At 36.5% G+C, this 24,742-nt stretch overlaps 2 protein-coding genes and 1 non-coding gene across 8 annotated transcripts; all 3 read left to right on the top strand.

The window, feature by feature from the left end:
- Nucleotides 1–1,020: 1,020 nt before the first annotated feature.
- Nucleotides 1,021–8,749, top strand: LOC137938148 (proteasome subunit beta type-6-like). Its single transcript, XM_068783138.1, has 8 exons — nt 1,021–1,313; nt 2,319–2,395; nt 3,844–3,899; nt 5,236–5,308; nt 5,710–5,821; nt 6,177–6,250; nt 7,455–7,529; nt 8,396–8,749. Exons 1-8 carry the CDS (start codon nt 1,172–1,174, stop codon nt 8,525–8,527), a joined length of 741 nt encoding a protein of 246 aa, XP_068639239.1. The 5' UTR covers nt 1,021–1,171; the 3' UTR covers nt 8,528–8,749.
- On the top strand, nt 2,552–2,654 carry LOC137939633 (small nucleolar RNA snoR103). The gene has a single exon (XR_011110009.1). It is a non-coding gene; the product is annotated as a small nucleolar RNA snoR103 (small nucleolar RNA).
- A 935-nt stretch (nt 8,750–9,684) lies between the features above and the next one.
- Nucleotides 9,685–24,494, top strand: LOC137938618 (ENHANCER OF AG-4 protein 2). Of its 6 annotated transcripts, none has more exons than XR_011109884.1 (14): nt 9,685–10,075; nt 10,942–11,018; nt 14,579–16,738; nt 16,854–17,409; nt 17,911–18,019; nt 18,208–18,320; nt 18,395–18,582; nt 19,206–19,836; nt 19,986–20,544; nt 20,615–20,713; nt 20,815–20,919; nt 21,043–21,226; nt 23,447–23,513; nt 24,162–24,494. XR_011109884.1 is itself a non-coding variant. In XM_068783584.1 (12 exons), the coding sequence occupies exons 1-11, from the start codon at nt 9,965–9,967 to the stop codon at nt 20,883–20,885; spliced, it is 4,674 nt and encodes a 1,557-aa protein (XP_068639685.1). In that variant the 5' UTR covers nt 9,685–9,964; the 3' UTR covers nt 20,886–20,919; nt 21,043–21,710. The 6 variants fall into 6 exon arrangements, 1 of the variants encoding a protein (XP_068639685.1); XR_011109883.1 differs by having other exon boundaries at nt 24,202–24,494; XR_011109885.1 differs by lacking the exon at nt 24,162–24,494 and adding an exon at nt 23,677–24,142.
- Nucleotides 24,495–24,742: the final 248 nt, after the last annotated feature.

Genomic DNA, 24,742 nt, shown 5'->3' on the forward strand with positions numbered 1-24,742 from the left:
TACTGTTTGCTTAATACTATCAAATATTATTTTATTGTATTTTTAAACAAACAAAAATATGTGGAGGGAGGGGACTCCTTCCTCCCTATCCTAAGTTAAATGAGATTGTTTGATATCTCCTATAACGAATAAATAGATAATTAAATAAATAAGTTGGATAAATTATTTTAAATCAAAACATCTACAATATTAATGAAAAAAATTATAATTTCGTTACAATTTGCGTATTATATTTCAATTGTCCATATGGACTAGTTGTAGAATATTTATTATAATATATATATATATATATATATATATGTATATAAATGTGAGAATAAGGACTTAAAACCTGATTATCGGTCTAAAATAACTAATGAAAGATTAAGAAAAAAAATATGAAAACTAAATTGTACTCAAGCAAAATTAATAAAAAATATATATAGTATATTAAAAACTATCGAAATTAAATGGATTGAATACATTTAAAAACAAGCTACACATCAAAAAAAAATTGGATTTTACTTGGCCTCTCCCAAGAAGACAGGATATTTTGTTTTGAAATTAGGCTTATAAGACTAATTTCATCCTTAGTTGTGTTTCATAGGTGCATGGCACGTTCACATTGGTGTTATAATCCATCTAATTGACCTTCGATTTAATTAAATAGACTCACATTTGTGACCCTTCTATTGATACAATACGAAAAATTATTTAGTACAAAATATGTGAAACAGCTATCTTAGCCATGTGATCATGATCGAATGGTTTAGATAGTTATTGATCGAATAGACGTGATAGTCAGCTATTGACTGGATGGTTGAAATAACTATTGATCATGGTTGGATGGACAAGATAATATTTTTTATTTTTACACTAAATTACTTTTTGTATTCAATCAGTATTTTTTTTCATAATATATATATATATATATTAAAAATTAAAAATTTATATTTAGTTATTATTCTTGCTAAAAAAAAACGTTAAAGTGAATAATCGGACAATCGGGTAATCAGGGTGCTGCAGGCTAAGCGGCTATGCCCTGCCCTGTGCGCCAAGAAATCGTGTATCATACAGAAGCCGTCAGCATTGCATATCAGATTTCCGACTGAGAATAGGTCGCCAGCTTCTTCCGACTTCTAATCGCAAAAGGTTTCCCTCCAGTCGACCGAAGAAGTTTTTTTTACTCCTCATGAGTTCCTACTTCTCTCAATTATGTTCGTCCTCGGACGCGGATCTGAATCTGGACGCGCCCCATTCGATGGGAACGACTATCATCGGCGTCACTTACAACGGCGGCGTTGTCCTTGGAGCTGATTCAAGAACCAGCACAGGTGATTGTGACTCCCTAAAATCCCATCTTCCTCGAGCGCTCGACTAAACGAGGTTTATTTGTACGCTTTTGAGGATTAAATGCCCCACTATTCGTCTGTTTTTTGGATGGTTTTTTCTCTTCTTGGACATATGTAGCCTATTCGTTTCAACTTTAATTTTTTCGCTTTCTCCGATACACTAACACAAATATTTTTTCTCACTTTTTCATGACTTTTATTTTATGCATTTTAGTAAACTAATACAAAAACTGAGAACTAGTCGAGGTGAATGGTGACGACAACCTTCCCAAGCAGTCTGTTACCTTCACTCGAGTACAGTGCGGGTCCAGGGAATTGACCATTCATTGTCACAATGGTCTTTGTTTGTCGTTGTGTTCTTCACCAAGACCTGAATATTTTATTTAACAGATCATGATTCAGAGGAAAAACTATGTTAGATGATAGTCATGGCTCTCGATACAAAAAATCTTTAGTAAAATACTCATGTTATAAATTGTAGCGCGGGACCCAGAATTCCACAGCACTAGGAAGGACCAAGCAGATTACTACAATCATAACTCGAACCCAGTCTTTCATCCTTTTCTCTCTCTTCATCTGAGAATCTTTTGTGCTTCCTTTTGAGGAATAAATTCAGCCTTATATATATAGCAATTTCATTCACTGCGGCAATGTATTCATTGCTGGATGTTGTTAAAAATGTCATGGATGTTGCATTAAGAAAATAAAAGTGTTAAATGAACTCTAATCTGCAGACCTGGTCGTTGGCTTTTGATAAGTTATACGACATGAAAGGCTTTCTATAGCTTTTCCCCTGGTTGTTTGGGTCCATCCAGTTTTCTTCTCTTCTGGGTTGATTTCTTTTTGCTCTGGAAGCAGATTACCACTACTTAGTTTAGTATTTTCAGGTTAATTATATATGACATATGTGGAGAACGTTGAAGGACCTTGTCCAATTTCACTAGTTTCTTGTGGTATTTACTGACTATTGTTTTTTTATGGCACTAGGATTGTATGTTGCTAATCGGGCGTCCGACAAAATCACAGAGCTGACTGATAATGTTTACGTTTGTCGTTCTGGATCGGTATGTTTGTGTTTTTTTTTTATGATGGTTGGTTGATAGTTCATCTAGAGTTTGTTCATTTGATTAGCTTTGTTACCTGATATAGATCTCACACATTGAACTTTGCTGTTGAATTATGTTAACGCTTTAACCATGTCCTAATTCTTGGTGGGCTGCGTAAGAAATGCGGGCTTGCTGTAAATATGGACAGAGAGTGAATGGAGGTTTTAGGTGGGCATGCTAAGTGTTTTTGGTGCTCATAAAGGACCTCTATACATTGCACAAGTAATGTGGAGCTTGACTAGGCTTGATCATATTGATGTAATTTTAGATTTAAATATGTTTAGTTTTACCATGGAGACAGTTTCTGAAGTTATAAATTTTTGCGCAGATTAGTTGTGTTATATGTTATAATAATTAATTTTCTTTCGGAGATGTGTTTTAGAATCAACAAATACAGCTTTGTTCTTAAAACTCAAAGTTACGTTCAAAGAATGCCCTAATTCTTCGGAGACTGCTTAAGAATTGTGAGATTGCAATAACATGGATAGAGAATGACTGGGGTTTTAGGTGGGCTTACCCGGGAGTTTTGGGTGCTTATAAAGAACCTCCATAGATTACACAAGCATACATGGAGCTTGAAGATGCTTCACCAGCTTAGTATCCTTTTAGATTTTAATAGTATGGTCTTGAATGTGGCAAACACTAATTGATGTTATCAATTCCTGTTGATCCAAGTTTTTCTGGTCGGTGTGAATATTTTGATCTTCATGTAATTTGTCTTCTATTCGGAAATCAGTTCACAAATAGTGCATATAATGCAGGGAAAGATACCACAATAATTCCCTGTAAGGTGTTTCATTCAAAATCTGCCAATTACATGTCGAAATTTCAAATGTTTTTGGGAATCCTACTGAGTTATCAAATAGTGATGCTTGAGATTTAGCTGGAATTGTTATTTTAGGTAATTTGAAAGTAGTTTCTGGAGTAGAATGACAGAGATGGTGATTTTAGTTATGGTTTGGTATGATAGCCAATAGATATTGATAATATCATATGCCAATGAGTATTTGGTTTTCTGATTAAGACTTCTTTTTGGGTGGTTTGAAGCATGATAGCTGCAAAAATCACTAAATGTTAGGTTATTGGAGTTTTAACTCGCATTGATCTGTTGAAGCAAGAAATGCCTTAAATTTGTGTAGTTCTTAACCTGCATTGATCTGTTGAAGCAAGATATGCCTTAATTATATTGGTCTAATTACCTCTTTTAAGTATCTCTGTATTCAATCTTCTTTTTGCAAAAAAAAAAAAGTGGTTAACTTTATATAGTTTTTTTTTTAAAACTTCTAATACTGGTTTAAAACTCTTTCTTCTTTCAAAGATGTCCTTGTAAAAATTTAGTCACCTTTTCTAATTTTTCCAGGATGTGGTTTTCATGATAATTAGTTGTTTCAAATGTGCTTTTGCAGGCAGCTGATTCTCAAACTGTCTCTGATTATGTTCGTCACTTCCTCGATCAGCACATGTAAGTTCACATAAATGATTACTTTTTTGTGTGGATTAAACAGTTTGAACCAATTATCTATAGTTGTCTACTGTCCAATTGGCATATGTGTTCATAGTAACTGAACTTTATATGACCCATCTAAATGGTTTTTGGATGTTCATCTTCAGTCGGCAGTAATGTGAAGCACTTTATGTCTGAGATGAAATTATTATTTCAACTAATTATTTATGCTGTTCTTTTTTGGTTAAACTAGTTGTAAAGTTGCTAATAGCCTTTCCGCTGTTAGACATGGCACTGATTTTATTATTACCGTGAGTGTGAATCAAATTAGGCTGAAAACAGGGCTCTTCTCTTGGGTGTAAGACCGTTTGCACAATTATGCTCAAGTCATGTAGTGATTGATAGAACGCATGGATGGCTATAACATCGTATCCTCCTTGTGGACACTAGGCAGTCTTTTCTATGAAATAACTGCAATCTGCTCATCATGGCAATAGAGTGGAAGCATGTGCTAAGGTGGCAATAGTATATCTGATCAGCTTCGTACATATGTGGTTTCCCAACTGTCTGTAACTGTTGGAGCACCCTTCATTGTGAACAAGTTGTTTGGCCACTCTCTTCCTCTTGTAATTCTTTTCTTTCAAGTAAGAAAAACTTATCACCATTTTTTTTTTTTAAAGAAGTTTTTGGTTGTTACTGGAGCTGAAAGAAAAGCAGTAAAAGATTAAAAAAAAGAAAAGAATTAAGAGGAAGATCAGGCTTTTGAGCGTCTATCTTGTCATTGGGATATTGCCTAAGTTCTTGGATTTTTTGTTTTTTTTTTTGGTTTTTGTTATTGTTGTTGTATTTAGGGTTTAGGGTTTCCCGAATGTTGAACCCAATATCCTGGTGAGATTTGAAACCAAAACTTTACACTGGAACCCCCACTGCATGTTGTCATTGAACCAAAGGCCCTATGCACTTCATCGGTTACTGTTCAATTTGAAAATCTGCTCCTACTAATTTCTGAGGTGACTGCTGCCTATGCAATTTAAGAACTGATCGGAAGTATGTTTGAGTCACATTTGATCCTTGCTTTCCCTCTGTTAATCTGAATATGCATTTTAGGTTATGAATGATGTGTTCAAGTGACTAGATTTTCTACTAAGCAAGTGGATCTTGTGCTAAGTGTACTTTTCATTTTTTTTTTGAAACGCGTATATGTTTTAAAGTTACTTGCCATGAACTGGATCTGGGTTGTATGTTCTTATTCATTTATAAAGCAGGCTGCAAGATGGTCTGTTGCATTTTTTATCTATTTTTTGCTACTGTACTTTTGGATCTTGGTAAATGCTGACCTACTGAGTTCTTGCAGTATTCAACTTGAGCAGCCTGCAACTGTCAAAGTGGCTGCAAACTTAGTTAGATTACTGTCCTACAACAATAAGGTCTGGTCATTTCTTTCTTCCTGAAATGTCTGACAGTTAAAATTTGATGCAAAATGTGTTTAGCTTTTGTAAGGCTATGGAAATTTAAGATCAACATGTTCTGTTTTGTTTGGAATTTATCTTTAGCCAGTGCTTCGATTCTTCTTTCTGTCAAGGCGTAAGCTTGGGACTATCACATTATTACTTAGTCTCAATATTACTTAGTCTCAACGCTAGCTAATAAAGATTTGATATTTTATTGCATGTTCTAGTGATCAAATGCTAAGAGACTTTCTATTTGCTTCCTAATAGTTCTCTTGCTGAATGCCATGACTCTGATAGTTGATCAGCCTGTTTTTTTTTAAGATCTAGTTTTCTGATTTTTGTTGTTGTTTGTTCTCATCCTTTAATAAATTGTGAAGAACATGTTAGAGACTGGTCTTATTCTTGGTGGATGGGACAAATATGAAGGAGGTCAAATATTCTCTGTGCCTCTTGGGGGCACTGTATTGCAACAGCCATTTGCCATTGGAGGTATATTTTATTCCTTGACTTTTGTAAGTTTTTCAAATTGTGGTGTTTCGTAATCTCTTTAGTACACGAGCATATTATAAAGTTTTATTCAAGATTGATTTTTCTATTCCTAAAATTAAACCGAGTGGTTGCAAGTCATCTTGAACACTTCATTATGAGAGATAATTAATTAAGTATTTACTCTTCATGTATTTATTGACTGTACTTCCTTATGAATGCAAAGTAGCAAATTGATTTTTCAAAATTTTAAGTTGTAATGTATTTTGAAAGGGAATTTGCCAATTTTCCTGTTTATTGTTATACTTCTTTTGCATTTGTGAGTGTGTTGATTCTTCTAGCTTTTTTCATTTTTCAGGTTCTGGATCAAGTTACCTGTATGGGTTCTTTGATCAAGCATGGAAGGAGGGGATGACCAAAGATGAAGCTGAGGTTTGTTCATTCAGAGTTCCTATATGTCTATGTTGGTTTGACCTACCTAAGGCCCTTTGGTCTAGTGGTATTTTGTTTACATTAGGTGCGTCAGGTCGCGATTTCGAATCGCAGCACATCAATTCAAAAAAAAAATGTTGGTTTGACCTATTTTATAGTAATGATTCAATTGGCAGAACATTGTGTTAATTATTGTATCGAGCTTTCATAAAAAAAATAAAAAAATTATTGTATTGAGCAAAATAACTAAAAGTTTCCCTCCTATGTACATCCTAGCTAAAAACGGGAAATTTTTTTTTTAAATAGTACCGAGTTATATTAAAAGGCTCAAAAGAGCAAAATTACAAGGAAGGGGAGCCGTCCCAAACAATGAGAGATTGCTGGGAGATTCCAAATTTAGCTAGCTTATCAGCCACTGAATTGGCTGACCTAGGAATGTGATTCTAAGTACAAGAAATGGAAGAATGTTACACCGCATTCTTATCTAGTATGATTGTAGTTCTCTTTTCATTTTTTTAGTATGGTAATGTAGTTTTCAGTCATGTAAGCAAAATGTGACGTTTTAAATTGTTTCAGTTGCTTATTAGATACATGTTAGTGTTTTTTGCAACTGTTAATCTGTTATATGCGGACACAAATGAAGCCCAAAGGATTCTATTGCCAAAATATGACATGACTATTTCCTACTGTGATTTCATGTTATCACAAATAGAGCAGAAGCTTTTTTTTTTTTTTTTTTAAATTGAAAGCTGATGTGAGGAAATACTAGATGTAAGTTTGGGAACCCACTATTGACAGAGTTCTGTTATGGATTGGGTCTTTGGCTTAAAGACCATATGGTGGGGGGTTTCTAGTGTTGAGGTCTAGGGTTCAAGTCTCACTGGGGTAGGGGATTTAAAAAGTTCAAGTAAATAAATCAATAAACAAATAAGGAATTCCACTACGAACATTATTAGAGGTGTTTTTTTCTCAGCCTTGACCATGTCCCTTTCTTTCTAATAAAATTTTGGCCATTAAAAAAAAGTTACTGCATTGTGTTCAACAAAAGAAGAAAAAGTTCATTGGAGTGTGCCTGAAAATGTTTTTCTTCATAGAACACCATGAAACAATGAAATGAATGTCTACTCACCCAAATACAATGTAAGAATTGCTAAGTTCTCTTTTCTTATTTGAACATTGTTTTAAACTTCATTGTCGCATGCAGAAACTTGTGGTGAAAGCAGTGTCCCTTGCCATTGCCCGAGATGGTGCAAGTGGTGGTGTTGTTCGCACTGTTATTGTGAGTTCTTTTTCTTTTTTATGAGTTCTTTCTCTTTTCAATTAATTTCAAGCTTTTGAGTCATTTTTATTCTTTTTCACTTACAAAACCATAAACACATGTACATAAAAAAAAAAACCATAAACCCATGTCCATTCCAGCAATTTCGACCAGGCTATGGTCTGGATCCACAAATATTTTGATGCATATCATGGTTGACCAGCTTCTGGAAAAACCTATAAAGCCTGGAAGTCTTGTTGTGTAAATTGACATGATTTCAGGCTGGAAAAAGGGAAGAATTTAATGTTTCTTTTTTATTTTTTTAGTAGATATTAGTTAGATTGACACATGGGAGGTTTTCAAGTTTGAGTCTCCCCATGGGTATTGAGTATATTGTGTGTCTAATCAACATTCAAAAAAAAAAAGTTATATTGACACAACTGGTTTAGGGTTTATCTTACTGAGGCAAATAAGTCAAAGAGGATTTCCTCAAAGTGAACAGCTTGATGCATACTTAAAACACTGGGAAAGTGTTTGAACGTAGAAATTCATCAAGAACTAATTGTAAATGGTACATATGGTTGGAATCTAATAAGTGACAATTTTCACTGCCAGTCGTAGCTACGGCCCAGTTGAACAAAGGCATTGATTCTCAAAAGTATTATGCAGGGTTACCATAATTACACAATCTCCTCAATTCCTTCTGCGACGCTTATGGTTGATTAGTTAACCATGCTTCTATCTGTTCATTATCATATTAGTACCCTTGTTTAACAGTGTTTCCATAATCCATGACCACTTGTCATGCACTAGCTGCAGGTTTTTGTTGTTTTCACTCAATGTGTTTGTTCTTTTGCTGCTTTGGTTAATCACTGTACAACGTGCAGATAAACTCTGAAGGTGTGACGAGAAACTTTTATCCTCCTGATGCTTTACCTCTTTGGCACGAGGAGTTGGAACCTGTTAACTCTTACCTGGACGTACAGGCCTCAAGCAGCCCTGAACCGATGAGCACATAAACGTAACAAACTCACAACAAGCCTTTTCTAAAATGTTTTCCCGTTGTGGGCTCTAGGTGTGATTCTGTAAAGACTGAAGAATCCGGCCATTTGTGCTGCTTCTGTTTAACCTGAAATCATCTTTCAACTCTGTCGCCTGTCTTGAACTGCTCTCGCATAAACGCCTACAGCTGCTACTCCAATCAGATTCCACGTAAATGACCGCTTTGTTGTAGCATCTTATTGGCAAGTTTGAGGTTAATTAATTCATTTACATGAAAACTACAAATTAACTGAACAAATAGTGCATCTCAATTACATGAAACTAAGAACAAATGAACAAATAATTCATCCCATTGCATGAAAGCATAGGATAAGATGGATAAAACATCTTTTGAATTTTCTTTTAGAGTGATTTCTTTTCGAAATAACCACTTTTAATGACAACTTTTGAATGTAGGAGATCTTTGTAAGTACTTATTACATGCCAATTAGTTGTGGATAAGTTTAAAAACTGTTTGGGTGCAATTAGGAGTGGGCATAGATGAACTTGACCACAAACCTTGATCCTAAAATCCAAACTTAAAAAAACCCCAAAACACCCAAAATTTCAAACCTGATTTTCATTTGATCACCATCCTCATCTTCGTAAACCCAACTCATCCTTACCTTATTTCTGAACCGTGGGGTGAAACCCAAAACCTAAACCCGGGGTTTCGAGTCCAGTTGGATCAGGTTTCGTAGACTCAATATTTGACTAAAGTTTAATTATTATGTATTTTTAAAATTTAAAATAATAAAAAAATGTTTAATATAAAAGAAAATATTAATATGTTGAATATTTGCCCATATGTATCAGATTTTAGGTCAGTTGGCATGGCTTCTATCAGCCGATGTAGAGAAAATATACAGGCCATACATTCGATACGTGTCATATTTTGAGATCCTTTCGGAAATCCTATGCATGCAACCCTGATACGCAATGGGTGATTGTAGTGCCTCCACTTCCGTTAAAGACCACTCGTGCCAGTCACATTGCAGGCATCGCCTTGCATCGGCGGTAACCGTGGTTAAGAAGGCGGTCAATAGAACCCAACAAGGGTTAGACTCCTGACAGATCATTATACACAAATATGCTACTACTACTCCCTACCCCTCTCTCTTTTTCTCGTCTCTCTTCCCAGTTTCCCTTCTCTCTCTCACACTTCACATTCCGCCCTGGCTGGTCTTCCTCAAAGCCAGACAATCGCAACCCTTGAAATGCAGAACCCTAGTTTTTTCTGCCCTCTACCTGACCGTCCGATTCTGCAGCAATAGCGGCTCTGGTCGCCGAGGGGCTTCGTTACCGGCGTCTTCAGTGGTGAAGGCAATTCACCGCGCATACGGAGACTACTTTTGGTTTTGATTCTACTGGGGTTGGTTTTGGGGGAAGCGTGGTTGGGTTAGGGTTTTTTCGCCATGGCTCCTGGGCGTAAAAGGGGAGCCAATCGTGCCAAGGAGAAGAATCCCCTAAGTTTGGGGGATCTCGTTCTTGCGAAGGTTAAAGGTTTCCCTGCGTGGCCGGCTAAGGTATGTATGTTTATTTTATCCTTTTGGTTTTGTAATTTTTTTTTTTTTTTCATCTCGCACTTTGAGGTTTAATTCGGTAAAGGACTTTGATTTGGAGTCCTTAGTTTTCTGTGTCGTTGGTTTTTTAGTTTTCCACATTCCTGAAACTTTGTTGGGCGCAAAAACTAGACATACTGTGGCAAGCTAGGAGAACATCTATTTGTTGGTCAATGTGAATTGATCCGCAGAGATTTTGGAGTTTGTGATTCTTAGTTTTTTCCTAGTTTTCATTTAGAAATTTCTACATGGGTGGAAGACGAAATTTCATGTTTTCCGGAAACGCTTTTCATATATGGGTCATTGCAATTTTATTTATATATTTATTTTACAGTCCTGTTTACCTATGCTGCATATCGTGTAATTGTGTGGGTGTTTTTGTTGGGGGTGGGGGGGGGGGGGAGGGGGGAGCATGTCATGCAGTAGTAGTTATTTACCATTGAGATTCCATGGACCCTTCGGTGTTTCTGAGTTTTGAATTTTTTGTGGATTCCGAGCTTCTGTAATTTGTCAGTCGTGGCTTTGGTTGTTTGTGGAATTTGACTTGTTCATTGTGTATTCTACTGCATGGGCCGATAGTAGCCGAGGCTTGTTTCTTAGAGCTGTCTTTCACTTTCCTACATGTGTTTGCCACTTTGCCATCAATTCTTTATTTGTTTTTGGTTTGAGTTTCTATACTTTCTTGTAGAAGTTTTTATCTGATTTTTGCCTGTATGTTGTACTTCTGAAGCTGCGTTTGCTTTATATCATGATTTTATTCATATGTCTATCCTGCTCTTATATATGTTTTGCTTCCGATTTGTTTCCTGATGTTGGATTTTATTGTACAGATTAGTAGGCCTGAAGATTGGGAGCGGACTCCAGATCCTAAAAAGTACTTTGTTCAGTTCTTTGGAACTTCCGAAATGTAAGTCCTGTGCAAGTCCTGTGCTTGCATCTGGTTTTTTATTGATATTTACTAGTTTAATTCCTTCTTCTGGAATGTTAATGTGTAGGTCTTTGATGCAAATCATGGTTTTGGTTCTTTCTTTGTATGAGGCTAATACCATTCAAAATAAAAAATCTGAGGTTAGTCATTGAAATTCTCTGTCTGAAGGTCCCTTCTTGTATAGACTTATCTTTTTTTTTTTTGAAAAAGATGTATTAATAAAAGAGAGAAAAACAAAATTTTTAAAGTTTGGGGGAGCAAATCCCTTACAACCAGCTGTGGAGTGTTGTCGGTTAGCATCGGTTTGAAGGTCCCTTCTTGTATAAACTTATCATTTACTAATTAATAACTTGGTCAATAAAACACAATGACTGGATAGTTTCTTACCAGTCTGTGGAGTGTTGTCGGTTAGCATCGGGTCGTTGTAACTTACAAATGTCATTTAAAAGCTGTTCTGTTTGATAATTGAGATGTCTTGCTTTTTAGGGTCGATGATTATGTCACCTGGCAATAATTTTTCTATGGAGTCAGTAAAGTGATTTGCTTCATGTGCTTGTAGTTGTATCCTAAGTCTTGATTTCTAGTAGAGGACAATATAATTTTTTAAAATTTTTTACAGCAAACATGATTGCTGTGATGCTATTAATGGGGATCAAAACCTGTCAAGTGATTAGTGAAGATAATTTTCTCACTAAGGAAGACAGGGGAGTTGCATCTGTCGATTAGTATAGACCTCCCTATCTATGGATTGGTCCTTCTGCTCAGCGGTCACCATGTGTGCACTGGGTGGTTGTTCTATTGTGAGTTCATGATATAGAGTGTGGTATCTGTATGTTAGTTTGTGTATGATTGAGTATCAACATTAGCAAAAAAATAAAAATCTGTCTCTTTTTCTTATATACAATGCACTGGAAGCTACCTTCCATCAGCATATTTAAATCAACTTCTTCCAAATGTTTCTTCAATTGAATTTAGAGGAACTCATTACTCAACTATGCTCTAATAGTTGTCATTTTCTAATATGTAACATAATTTTGGGACAAAAGACAAAGAGCAGTAATATACAGGTGGGTAGGCAGAAAGACTTTTTAGGTTTGTAGCCTTAATCCTTGTATGTCATGACTAAAGGCTCAGACATGAATAGATATGGGAGCTGGTTGGGTTCCCTGCCAACCTGCTCCTGTGAAAACCCCCATCCCTGCGCTGCCAACTTGTTCCTGAAACCCATCCCCGACCTCTCCCTGCTTAACCCCATGAGTCATCACAATTTTTTTTTTGTTATTTCATTTTTTAACCTCTTGTGCTATCATTTAAAGTTAGATAGAAGGGTATGTTTGTAAACTGAAATATATACATATATGTACTTCAGCTCAGGTTGGGTTTTTAGGCAAACCCTGTCACTTTGTCATCCATGTGTGCTTGTGTTTAGAGAATCGTTTGTGGCCTGTGCAGTGAAATAAAAAACTATCTTGCTCAAGTGGGTTGGGACAGGGCAGGTTCCTTGTTTAACCTGCCCTACTTACTTCTTTAGACATGAATAGGTGAAGGTTTATCGTGGGAAACGATAGTGCCTGTCTCTCTTCTGCTCTCCCCTGTTTGTTGCGGACAGACGGGGACAGGGCACTGGGTCTGATTGAATGCGGTTCAACCGTCTGGGTTTGATATGACTGGTAGAAGTTCCTAGGTTATCTACACGAGAAAACCTGAGTTGGCTGACGATTGATTAAATTGCCTAATACCGGAAAAAGGTATAAACATGTATATTCTTACTTTGTAGCCTAAATTTGTATCCAACAGAACCGTCTTTCAGTAAACTAGAGATGCTTGATGTTATTTAAATTCCTTATTAGAAAATATTTTACATTACTTGTTGAAATATGGCCCACATATGATACTTTTTCTTTTGAACTGTGCCTGCATAGAACATTGTTATTTATGTGTGAATGTGGTCTTTGAATGGATAAATCTATTATAACTTTATGGATATCTATTGTTTTTATCTTACTTTATTTTATTGTTTGAAAACGAGGTTAATCTGTTGTTTATCTCTGATTCTTAGTTAGATGATTGATCACAACTTATGATTACCAATTGCATTTGTATACGAGTATTTTTTGTAATGGCATCACATGCTTTCAAAATAGAGTTACATCAATTAATGTATGTATAAATAGGACCCAGGTGAACATTTCCAATGTTTCTGAGATATATACTCTTATTTCTTCTGTTGTTAGGTTGTCTCGTTGTGTGTTTCATGTTGCTTATTATGTTGGGTTCAGTTTCCCTGGAACTCATCAGTCTCTACCAGAGACAACCCACTTGTCTGTGGAAATGACTGAAACTCAAACATGTGATTTGAATAATGATAAAAAATGTGTCAGTAACAATGTTCCTGTAAATGGACCCTGTTTATATTTCCATGGTTACTGACATGGATACATGTTGTGTGATACTTTCAGATACAGAGAGATATTCAAAACCTTGGTAATGGTTTCATTGTGGTTTTATCTTTACTTTAAAAAGTGCTGCTCTATACATTTGTACAGAGTTCTTAATGTGTTTTTGCTTTTATGAACTGATGCACAGCATGTGACTTTAAACCAATATTTTTTTTTTTTAAATAAGCACCTGGTACATTGTTGATATTAGTTTTGCTGGAATAATTAAAAGCAAGCAACAGCAGTCTTCTGATAACAATTAATTGATTTGATACTTTAACATTATGTATTTCATATCCATAATGTTTGAAAAAAAAGAAATACATCCACAGTGAAAATTTTCCAATTATTATCAAATTAATTGCACCTCTTCTGAAAGTGTTGATGTTCATGTATCTCACCTCTTAAAGGACAGGTAATTAAGAAGGTGACAGAAAATGTGACGCTTGTAAGATTAGGAGAGGCTTTCTTCTTCTTCTTCTTCTATAATCATCTATAGTTTATCATGGCAGTCCTTGGGCTTCCTTGCTTCTCGTACTGCTAGGGATGACAATGGTAAGAGGTATTCATTAATTGTTTTCATAATCTGAAACCTATTGCCTACCACTTTACTTGGAATGGCTAAGAGGTGTTTCATTTCCATTTCTTTACCCATTTATCTGAGAGTAACTGTGTTAATGGGTAAATAATGGAAAGCTTTTTAAACTAGAATACTTAAACTCATTAAAAAGCTATAGAAACCCATAAATAACATAAAAACAATACAAAATGACAAAACATTAGTTTGCAATTAAGTTATTTTTAACTAAAATATTACATAAATAGAGACTTTGTTCTTACACTCATGTAGTGTGAAGTTAAAAAATACAAAATTAATCCTCTTTATTCAGGTAATCATGTTGTTAAATAATCAGATATCAAATAACCTTTACATATATTTGCTCCAGTTAATAAACTTCATGCAGGTGAACAGGTAAACTTTTAAATGGGTAAAGATTTGTTTCACAATCTTTTTTAAATGGATGGGTAGAATGGTAGAGCTAGTAACCGGGTCAAATTGCCTGCCCTATTTACTGTTGTACTTTTTTCTTTTTTTGTCAGTGCTTTTGTTGCCCCAGCAGATATTCAAGCCTTTACAGATGAAGCAAAGTTTAAGTTAGCTGCTCGGTGTCAAGGTAAAACAGTGAAGGATTTTGCCCGTGCTGTGAAGGAGATCAGTGAAGCTTTTGAAGAATTACAGAAGAAAAAATCTGATGAATCTATTGAAGATAAAGACCATAGCGCTTCTTTGAATGATGGAGCCAATGATATGCAGTCTGAACTCCAAGATCAAGTTCCGATGGTTGAATCTGGTCAGTGCGTACATAACAAGAGCAAGAAAGATGAAACTAATGGTTTGGAATGCTGTTCACCTGGAAAAGAGATAGAGAACAGTGTTTTGTATAAAGCAGAGCCTAAAATCTCTACTATGGAGAATGAAACATCTGGTGAAAGTGCAAGATCACCAAATGAAGGGCAAGCTGCTGCTACAAAGTCAGTTTCTAGTTATGCTATTGGTGTTTCTGACAGTTGGAGCCCAGAACAGATAAGGGCAAATAGTCATTCTAAAGAAGTCGCTTCCACTGCCAGTAGAAGTGGTCTTGCTGATGTTAAGAGAGACTGCTTCCCAGATGCAGTACGGAATGATAATAAGAGGTCTCCACAGTTGGGTGTATCACGTCAGCCAAAAAAAAGCTCATGTGATGAGCAAACAGTATTTTCAAATGGTCATAGGATGACAAAAAAAGTAGCTTCTATGTCAAAAAGGAAGGTAGAGAAGTCTGTAGAAGCTGAGAAAAAGAGCCGTATTTCACAGAAGTCATCGAAGCATCAATCTAATGAGAAAGTGAAAGATGAAATCATTGACAAGCCTTTGCAAGGAAAAATTGCTTCATGTGACAATGTGAAAGAAATGTCACCTAGGGCTTCGGGTTCCGATACAGATGTCAGTAGTGGGAAGAAAGAAAATGCTAAAAGCTTGATAAAAGTTAAAAAGCAATTGGCTGGAGCAGATAAGTCGAATCCTCAGGGTACTCGTCGTCGCAAGAAAGCTGTGTTTGACAGTTCTGAAGAAGAGGATAACAAAGAGGGACTATCTTCTAGTGAGCATCTAAAGAAGGGGGCATGCCTTGGAAGTAGTAAAAGTAAGGTTGTTTCCCATGAGGATGGCCATCCAGCCAAAAAGCCAAAGCTTATGCCATCTGGTGGAGGTGATAAAGTTGTGGAGAGGACAGGTCTTGTTAGGAAGAAAAGTGAACCTGTTTATTCACCTGCTTCTGAGAGTCCAGGGGATAAAGCTCTAGAGAAGAAGAAACCTGCATCTACTGAAACAAGCAGTGTGGTGAACCATGTACCTGGTGATGAGGCTGTTCTACCTCTAATGAAAAGGCGTCGTAAAGCTCTGGAGGCAATGTCTGATTGCGCAACCACAATTGCTGGAGATATGGTGGAAAAATGTTCTGTTCCCTCAAAGGATGAGAAGCTGTGTTCTGATACTGGTAGATCCCCATCTTCTCAAGTTCGTTCTAGAAGAAGAGGATTTTATCCAGGTGAAAATGAGCAGGAACAACCATCACACAGGACTCCTGTTCACAGAGGATCTGCAAATATTGCCAAGTCTGGCAATTTAAGTGAGTTGGATTCTGTTCAAAACTCCAAAAACACAAACCACAAAAGTCCAGGTCATTCTCTGACAAATGGTAAAGATGTTAAACCTGACAAATTGGGTTCAGGGAAAGCTGATGAGAGATCTTCTAAGGAGGAAACACCACATATCAAAAATCTCAAGGAGTTCCCATCTCCTAGTCCAGTGCAAGCTGAAGAAAAGATATTGGATGAACCTCTGGAGTGCAAAATTTCTCAGAGTCCTGAACACACAGAATCCGAGAGAGTGTCTTCCAGAGATGGAAGTCTGGTAGTCCTTTCACCAAAAATTAACCTTGGTTCAGTAAGTGTGGCAAAATCAGTAGAGAACAAAATGGTTAAGTCTCAGGTTAAAGTGCCAAGTCTTGTTACGGCCAAGAAGTTGGTCCGTCCAGGAGCTTCTAAAGCATCAGGTTTTGTTTCTGACAGTTCTAACCGCTCTAGTCAGACAGTAGCCCCAAGCAGTAAACCAACTTCCTCATCTGAAAAATTGAAAGGTACTCCAAAGACCGGTGTAAGGTCAGATGTTGTCTGTTCGGTGGAACACAGTACTGACAAAGACAGTTTACAAGGGAAGAGGTGAAATCTTCTATTTCCTACTTGATTTTTGTACATGACTTTGTTATGTGTTGAATTTAACATGTTTGTACTTTAAATGTTTTTTCAAATTAAATTAGCTCTGTCCTTTCTGTAGGCTTGAAGTCATCAAAGATGATAAAGCAGCTTGCAGTTCTTCGATTGCTCCTAAATTTATAGATTCTGTTACATCCATGAGGCATCTAATTGCAGCTGCTCAAGCAAAGCGGAGACTGGCTCACTCCCAGTCTCTGTTACTGCATGACATAGCCATTTCTGCCACATTCATGACAACCCCCTCTGCTATCCAGGGGAGTAGCCCAAGTCCAAGTACTGCAGGAGCTCAGCCATCTTCTAGCAATATGCAACAATTGGATTATGCAAGTGGTTTTTATGCTTCAAATGATGTATCTTCTTCAGCATCTCCACCTACCCATGTCCATCACCAGTTTGCATTACAAACTCAAATAGATTCTGATGAACCTTGCGATATAAAAGGTGCTAGTCCAGGTGGATACAGATCACATGGAGGTTCTCTTAGTGGTGGAACTGAAGCTGCGGTTGCACGGGATGCGTTTGAAGGAATGATTGAGACATTGTCTAGAACGAAAGATAGTATTGGTCGTGCAACCCGCCTTGCTATTGATTGTGCCAAATATGGGATCGCTGGTGAGGTGAGTTGCTGTTCTTATGAACTTCTTGCTTCATAGAAATGGCAAACTTTTGTAATTTTTGGTATGAAATGATTAGACCATCATTGGTTTTCAAGTTACCTCAAAACAACTCATGTTACTTTTTTGGTTATAAAATGATGAGACCATAATTGATTATCCAGTTAAATCAAACCAACTTATGTAGCTCACTCTTGTAAACTATTATTAGATTGGACCACCTTGTTCAAATGGTGAGGTCAAAAAACATAAAAAAAATAGATGTCAGCATAATTAATATTCATCATGCATGCTATTTGTTATTTTTGTTGCTCGAGTGCAACCTTCATATTGTAATTATGGCATGGGTTATTATTCCAAGGAAAAGGAACAATAGAACATGGATAATGTTGAATTTCTCTGTTAGTTTAAAAAAAAAAGTTTGGTGCATCCTGTTTTCTCAATTTTTTGGATTTTCTATATATCCACTTTAAGTAAAAGTACCTAAATCTTTAATTTGTGCAGGTTGTGGAGCTTCTTGTTCAGAAGTTGGAGAATGAACCTAGTTATCATCGCAGAGTTGATCTGTTTTTTCTTGTGGATTCTATTACACAATGTTCACATAGTCAGAAAGGTATAGGTGATGGGAAATATGATATTATAGCTATTCCCTCTATCTGTTTTGCCATTTGGAAAAACTACCTAGAGATACAGTTTCAGGCAAATGTACTTCTTCGTCTTATGAATGAATCCTAGTTTTATAAATGTGAAGAATTTCATTTAATTTTTCCCAAGTTTTCATTTCTTTATTATTATTTTTAGGCATTGCTGGTGCCTCATATATTCCTACAGTACAAGCAGCATTACCACGTCTTTTAGGTGCTGCTGCTCCTTCTGGAGCTGGTGCGCGTGAGAACCGTCGTCAATGCCACAAGGTAACACTGCATTATTGCTTCAGAAGAAGAAATCTTACTTCTAAGTTGAAACTAATCCAGTTACTGGTTATTAGGTTCTGAGGTTATGGCTTGAACGGAAAATACTCCCTGAATCATTTCTTCGTCGTTATATGGATGAAATTGGAGTTTCCAATGATGAGTTAAGTGCAGGATGCTTCGTAAAACGTCCATCTCGTGCTGAGCGTTCTGTGGATGATCCAATCAGAGAGATGGAAGGCATGCTTGTTGATGAGTATGGGAGGTATGCATGCTTTTGTAATCTTTTGAAATGGTAGACGTTGTATTTATCAACCTGGCAATTATATGATTGCTACTGTAGCGTGATATCGATCAAATAAGTTTTGAGAAATCTCACCTTTATTGTTTCACTTGATGGCTAGAAAGGACCATATCATTCTCTCTCTTTTCAATGATGAATTCATCTAAAAAAAAAATTTCTGGCATTCAAAGAAAGGAAAAGTTCATGAGGATCTTTATCAAGGATAATAACTAGTAGAGGGTGGTAACTAGCAATCATCCTTAAAAACAAATATTGGTAGTCAGTGTTCATTTTCCTTTGGCCTTGTTATTCTATTTTGCTTGAGTTGATCTATTTTCTGGTACTTAAGTCCTATGTTGGTAATTGTATGAATGTTTCTTGGTGTTATTGATGGGCTGATGTCTTCAAAGGATTATTTGTTATCAGAATCAGATGTTTGGACTTTTTGGTTTAGGTCTGAAGATGTTTGATTCAAATTTTTGATTGTAGGTCTCAGAATTTCCCTGCTAATCCTTTTTTTTTTTTTAAGTAATGGCTTTATCAACAATGTATGAGTGAAAGCTTGATCCATAGTTCTTATGTTTGTTTCTCTTTTTCTTGAACAGCAATGCAACATTTCAGTTGCCTGGCTTTCTGTCTTCTCATGCATTTGAGGATGAAGAGGAGGAAGAAGATTTTCCTGTTAGCAATTTATGTAACAAAAATGATGGTGATAAAGAATGTTCTAGGGAAGGAGTTGTTAGTGCATCTTTCGAAGATGTAGAAACAGGGGGGGCTGGAGTTACTCCTAGTGATAGACATCATCACATATTAGAGGAGGTTGATGGAGAGCTTGAAATGGAAGATGTCTCTGGATCCTCATCCAAAGATGAGAGGACACCTTTCCCTGGAGGGAATACTACTTTTGAGCCAGAACCTCGTCATCAAATTTCAGATAGTAAAATCTCTGAATCTGCAAAAAATAAGTGCTCTGAGTTGTTCCCCCCTCTACCTTTGGGTTCTCCGCCATTACCCTTTGATTCTCCTCCACCACTTCCACCACCACCACCATTTCCTCCTTCACCCCCTCCGCCCCCTCCACCACTGTCTCCATCCCCACCACCTCCACCACCTCCACCACCATCACATCCACCACCACTTCCACCAGGCCCACCTCCTCCTCCACTGCCCCCCAATTCCCCACATTTTGGTTATCAGCCTTCTGCATCTCAAGAGTACTGTAGGCCACCAGCAGCTGTAAGTCTCAGTCTCTCTCTCTTTCTCTTTCGTCCTCTTACTCTCTCATAGACATATACTTGCTATATCCTCTAAGAGACGTGATGAGTGCTTCACTGTGCTTTTTGTTCAGGTTTTGATTACTCTTTTAACTTGTGCTTTGGATGCAGGGTAATCAGCTCATTCCAATGGAGGGAAATGCTCCTATACATGGTCATGTTGTGGCTACTCAAAAGACTGAAATGATTTCACAACAATCCCCATGCTTTATGAATCCAGCTACGCAAGATGTTCCAGGTGGTTTTGGTTCTGCAAGATCATTTGAGCTACCAGGACACAACAATGGAATGTATTTGCCTCCACAATCGTCTCATCCTCCTCTGCCACCACCACCTCACCATCATCATGTTCCAAATCAGCAGCAATTTCAGCAACCAGGCCCACAAAGACCACCTTTTCATCACCCCCATCCTATACCCCCTCCAGCTCAAACACCTCCACCACCACCGCCAGCAAATCATCATTATTCTTATGGCAAGCCTCCTGCAGTGCCGCAACAACACATCCAGCAACAGCCATACCATCCTTACCCCTCGCAACCTATGTCCAATGGGCTCAGGCAATATGCTGAAGAGAACTGGAGGGACATTCAGGATAGTCAGCATTCTGCTGTTTGGGGTCCTGGAGAGAGGGCTCCATCATTGTCTGGCCCATCTTTTGTTCAAGAAGGTAGTCGTGATCTGTTTTTTCCATTTTTCTTTTTTCTTTTTGACACTCATCTAATGAATTTGCATGTCAGGTTACTTTCGTCCACCTATGGAAAGACCTCCAAACAATAATTCAATGAATTACCAGCATCCTGCACATAATTCTCTTGCACCTGGACACCCAGTGCCAGGTAATCTTGATGCTCCATAAAATTATGATATTGAAATAAGCTGGAACTTTGATTTTGTAGTCCATTTCAAATTTCAAATACAAACTCCATGTCTTGGTCAGGTCATGGTGTCGCCCAGATGTTACCATGCAGACCTGACATGTCTGCTCTTAGTTGTTGGAGGCCAGGTTGAAAGTAATTGTGAAAGCTGGCTAATTGTTATTGCGGTAAAGAGCTTTTGTTCAAATATGTTTATTATGATTATTTTACTGATTCATGGTTCCTTCTAGGTAAGTAATGTGAAGATGTCTAATTAATGAGGGTTTTTTTCTTAATTTTTCCCTGCTCAGGTAATTGCTGGTGGCCGAAGGGCATGCTATGCTGTGCAGGATGTATTAAACCTTCTAGTAGATGTTGGGGATAGCGGCATATTTCACTTAGAGTTGGTGTAGATCTTGTGGTGACTCTTGGCAGGACTGTGTATACTGTAATTTTTCCTGACAACTGCTTCCCGCAGACTTTTCACTGCCAAGTGTAAGCCCCTTGGTTATTGACCAATGTGAAATTTCTACTTGTAATTTTGTATTCATGTAATGGAAGTTCTACAGGTTTAAAGTTTCCCATGGTACGTTTAAACTTTATTTGATTATACAATTGAGAGGAAATTTGTTCAATTTGTTATGAGTGTAATTTTTGAATGCAAAGGTAGCTGTTAGTTGGCTTCACTAACCTAACATCTATGGTAGGAGCTAGTCTGATTTACTGTTATTGAGTTTGAGAAACAAATCAATAGCCAAAAATGGATCACAGACTGTATATTTTATTCGAAAAAGAACATTCTATTCTTTCCTTGTTATTCTTCTGTTTGATGATAACACTGGAGATTCCACCTTAAGAATTCATTTGTCTTTTTCAAATGTTTAGCCATGCTTTCACAGGTCTTTCCCCTTAAATTTTTTGTTTTATTTTTTGAGTCTGCGAGTATTTTCTCATTGGCTTTTCATCATAAGCTAGCCCAGTTAAGTCTTGTGGAACTGAGAAACTCATAAGAATTTTTTTTCTGAAAAGTGAATCCAACTGTTAAATTGGCTATTTTTCGTTTTTTTGTTTGTTAACCTTTGTGATCTCATTTTTCTATTATTTTCCAATTTTTTTTAGAATGTTTGACCCCTTAACCCAGTACCTCTTACCTGAAACTCTATTCATATGGTCATTTATGTCTAAGGATTGGGCCATTGTCTTCCAGACATGTTGAACAACATTTCCGAGATAAAGAAACATATAGAGAAACTTAGAAGAAAGTAAAGGATTGAAGTTGCTGAGACAGGGCATAGCTATATAATGAGGATTATCCTCCAAAAGCCTTGAGGACACAGTAATTGTGACTTCACTGACCATTTCTAGGGGCACTTTATTTAGATCAAAAACTTTTTCATTGCTTTTATTATGTGAACTTTAGCTTGGGAATTTTGGTGAAGCTTACTCATCTCTTCCTTTTAAAAAGTTTTTAGATTTTGTCTTGCATTGATAAAGGACAGTCATGTGTAGATTGGCCCTTTGGCTCAATGACCACATGGGTTTTGTGGTCTTGGGTTTCAGTCTCCTGGTGAAAGGGGCATAGCGTGTGAGTAATTGACATTCGAGGAAAAAAGTATGCACATACATTAAGAAAGTGAGAAAATAAGTAGAAAGTTTTGATTCTCATTGAAATGAAGATTATTTATCAAGTACAAAGTTCTGCATACTGAAGATTGTCATTCATGCTGTTGCATCTTTACAACTCTTACAGTTACTGGATGAAGTGGTCTCTGAAGGTTATGTTGAGGGAGAAGATTTCATTATTCAAAGCTTTAAAATGGTTTGCTGCTTTTGCTAGGTTCTAGTGATTTTTGTTTGTGGTATTGGATACGGTGAATCATTTTCTGGATACTTAGTTGATTACTAGTATTTGGCATTTATGTTCTTGCTGACAATAGAAATTTGAGTTCAACCACAAATAGTCATGACTTTGATCCATCAATTTTAACTGTATTTTCCCGTACTCACTGTTTATAATTTGTTCTCTCTTTTCGTATGATTTTACTGTTTTTGGAAAGTAATTAAATCTTTCAGAAATGTAAATAATGCTACAAGTTTTGGAACTTATGCTTCTTATTCAATTGGCTAGTTTGCTAGGTATATGCCTTGATTAAAACACCTTCTTGGACATTTCTTTTCTGAAAATGAAGGGAGTTTATAAAGAAGGAAAAATGAGGAAGTCTTTCTGGAATGAATTTATGCTGCAGGACTTGGAATTTATGTCTTGTAAAAATCTAGATGTTTCATTTTCCTGTTGGGCTTATGCTAGATACTATTACTGTTGCCTTCATGCTATCAGTATAGAGGAATTTTCTGTAGGAACAATCTATCAAGTGTATAATGGTTCCTTTTCTTTTCCTTGCTCTAGAGCTTCCAACTTGTGGTTGTTGAGCTGAAAGAATTCATCTTGAGGAGCTTCTATGAAAATCTGTTAGTTGAATCTGCATAAATGAAACTGTGGTCCTTCTCTCTCTCTCTTTTTTTCTTTGTGTTTGTGTTTGTTTTCTGCTGAAATTATGTCATAGCTACTATTGGATTTCATTCTTGGATATTATTCTGGCTAAAGAAAGTGAAACGATCTCTTGTTTTTCTTTTTCATACTAGGTGAGTATTATTACAGGTTCGTGGAAACAGCAATGATGGTTTAATGAAAGAAATTTTTTATATAAATTTCAGATCACAGAGAGTGAAGGAATAAATCGTTGCAGTTGCTTGGTGGATAAAACTGCCACAAAACCTAGAGGTAAATTTAGCAGCCTGGAAATTGGAATATTAGACAATATGCAGCTCATGGCTCTGGAATTTTCACTACATATTTACTATCCATGTCACTTTTTAAATTGTCATTTTTCTTGGTTGAACTTACCTGCAGTTCATTGAATTTATGAAAATTGAACTTGTATCAGGTCACAATTAATTGCTTTTGGCATTGGATATCTAACTCATGTTTGCCTACCTCCTTTTCGTTTTTCTTCTTTTTGTTTTTTCCCTCTTTGGTGTACGTATGGATACATGTTGTCTTGAGAGAGAATCTAGTTCAGGTATTCATGATCTATTGTAAATATAACTCTCGTAATTACTGCTTTATTTCCTGTTTTTCATATATTGAGATGGTGGCTTCTATAACATAAAGGCTTATTGGGTTTATCAGGAGATCCTTTATTTAAACTATCTCATGCTTTGTCCTCACAAACTCTCATATATTTCCTTTATGATGATTCTATACCTTTGTTGAGTAACTCGCTGGTGTGAGAGAAAAATTAAGATTGAAAGTTGAGGCACGTTGCCTGGTGGCCGTCTTTCAATTTATAACATAAAGACTGGGTACCCTTCGATCTGTGAAACTACCATTTCAACATCTGATTTAACAAAGAGGTGCCCTTTTGGTCAGGAATGGATTGATGGTACTAACAGACTGCTGCATCAAACAGGTACTGTTCCAATTCATGTCCTCACTTCCTCTACTCATGATTGCTGCTGTAGCAACCCTAACAAATTCCATTAAAATTGTGCTTTTTATTGTTGTTAGTTATTTTGTATCCTAGTTTGAGATGATTCTAGCTTTGTGTCACGGATAATTGAATTGCTGGAGGATTTAAAAATGTTCAAAATCCTAAATGTGGAGACATTACTGAACAGTTCAATTAAGAAAGACTTGAACGGGAGGGAAAAGAATCTCTTCCCAATAATTAAGGTAGAGATGCCTTGAGCAATGTTCTTTGAGAATTACCCAATAATTGATAGGTTTGCAGGGAACTTACGCTAAAGGGATGAACATGTTTTGATTTTATAGTATCTGACCAACAGCAAGAAATACACCCAAGATTATTGTGGTTTTCAATCGGCAATTCTCATAATAGACGAAGCTTTTTATCACTGAACTTAGAAAATGTAATCAACCTACTGTTCTTCTTGAAAAGCGAATAGAGATTGGAGGGGACCGATTAGAATTTTTTTTTAATCTAAATCACT

Source organism: Aristolochia californica, unplaced genomic scaffold, assembly GCF_029961685.1.
Source record: "Aristolochia californica isolate CCGP_79_NKW_82.1479 unplaced genomic scaffold, dmAriCali1.0.hap1 SCAF_8, whole genome shotgun sequence".
In the NCBI taxonomy this organism is placed as follows: Eukaryota; Viridiplantae; Streptophyta; class Magnoliopsida; order Piperales; family Aristolochiaceae; genus Aristolochia; species Aristolochia californica.

Bases quoted from the DNA above. Each gene is read 5' to 3' on its own strand.
- LOC137938148 (XM_068783138.1), top strand. From the start codon at position 1,172: ATGAGTTCCTACTTCTCTCAATTATGTTCGTCCTCGGACGCGGATCTG. The intron at 2,396-3,843 runs GTATGTTTGTGT...GTGCTTTTGCAG, and splicing joins ACGTTTGTCGTTCTGGATCG to GCAGCTGATTCTCAAACTGT. The intron at 6,251-7,454 runs GTTTGTTCATTC...TGTCGCATGCAG, and splicing joins TGACCAAAGATGAAGCTGAG to AAACTTGTGGTGAAAGCAGT.
- LOC137938618 (XM_068783584.1), top strand. From the start codon at position 9,965: ATGGCTCCTGGGCGTAAAAGGGGAGCCAATCGTGCCAAGGAGAAGAAT. The intron at 17,410-17,910 runs GTGAGTTGCTGT...TAATTTGTGCAG, and splicing joins AATATGGGATCGCTGGTGAG to GTTGTGGAGCTTCTTGTTCA. The intron at 20,714-20,814 runs GTAATCTTGATG...TGTCTTGGTCAG, and splicing joins ACCTGGACACCCAGTGCCAG to GTCATGGTGTCGCCCAGATG.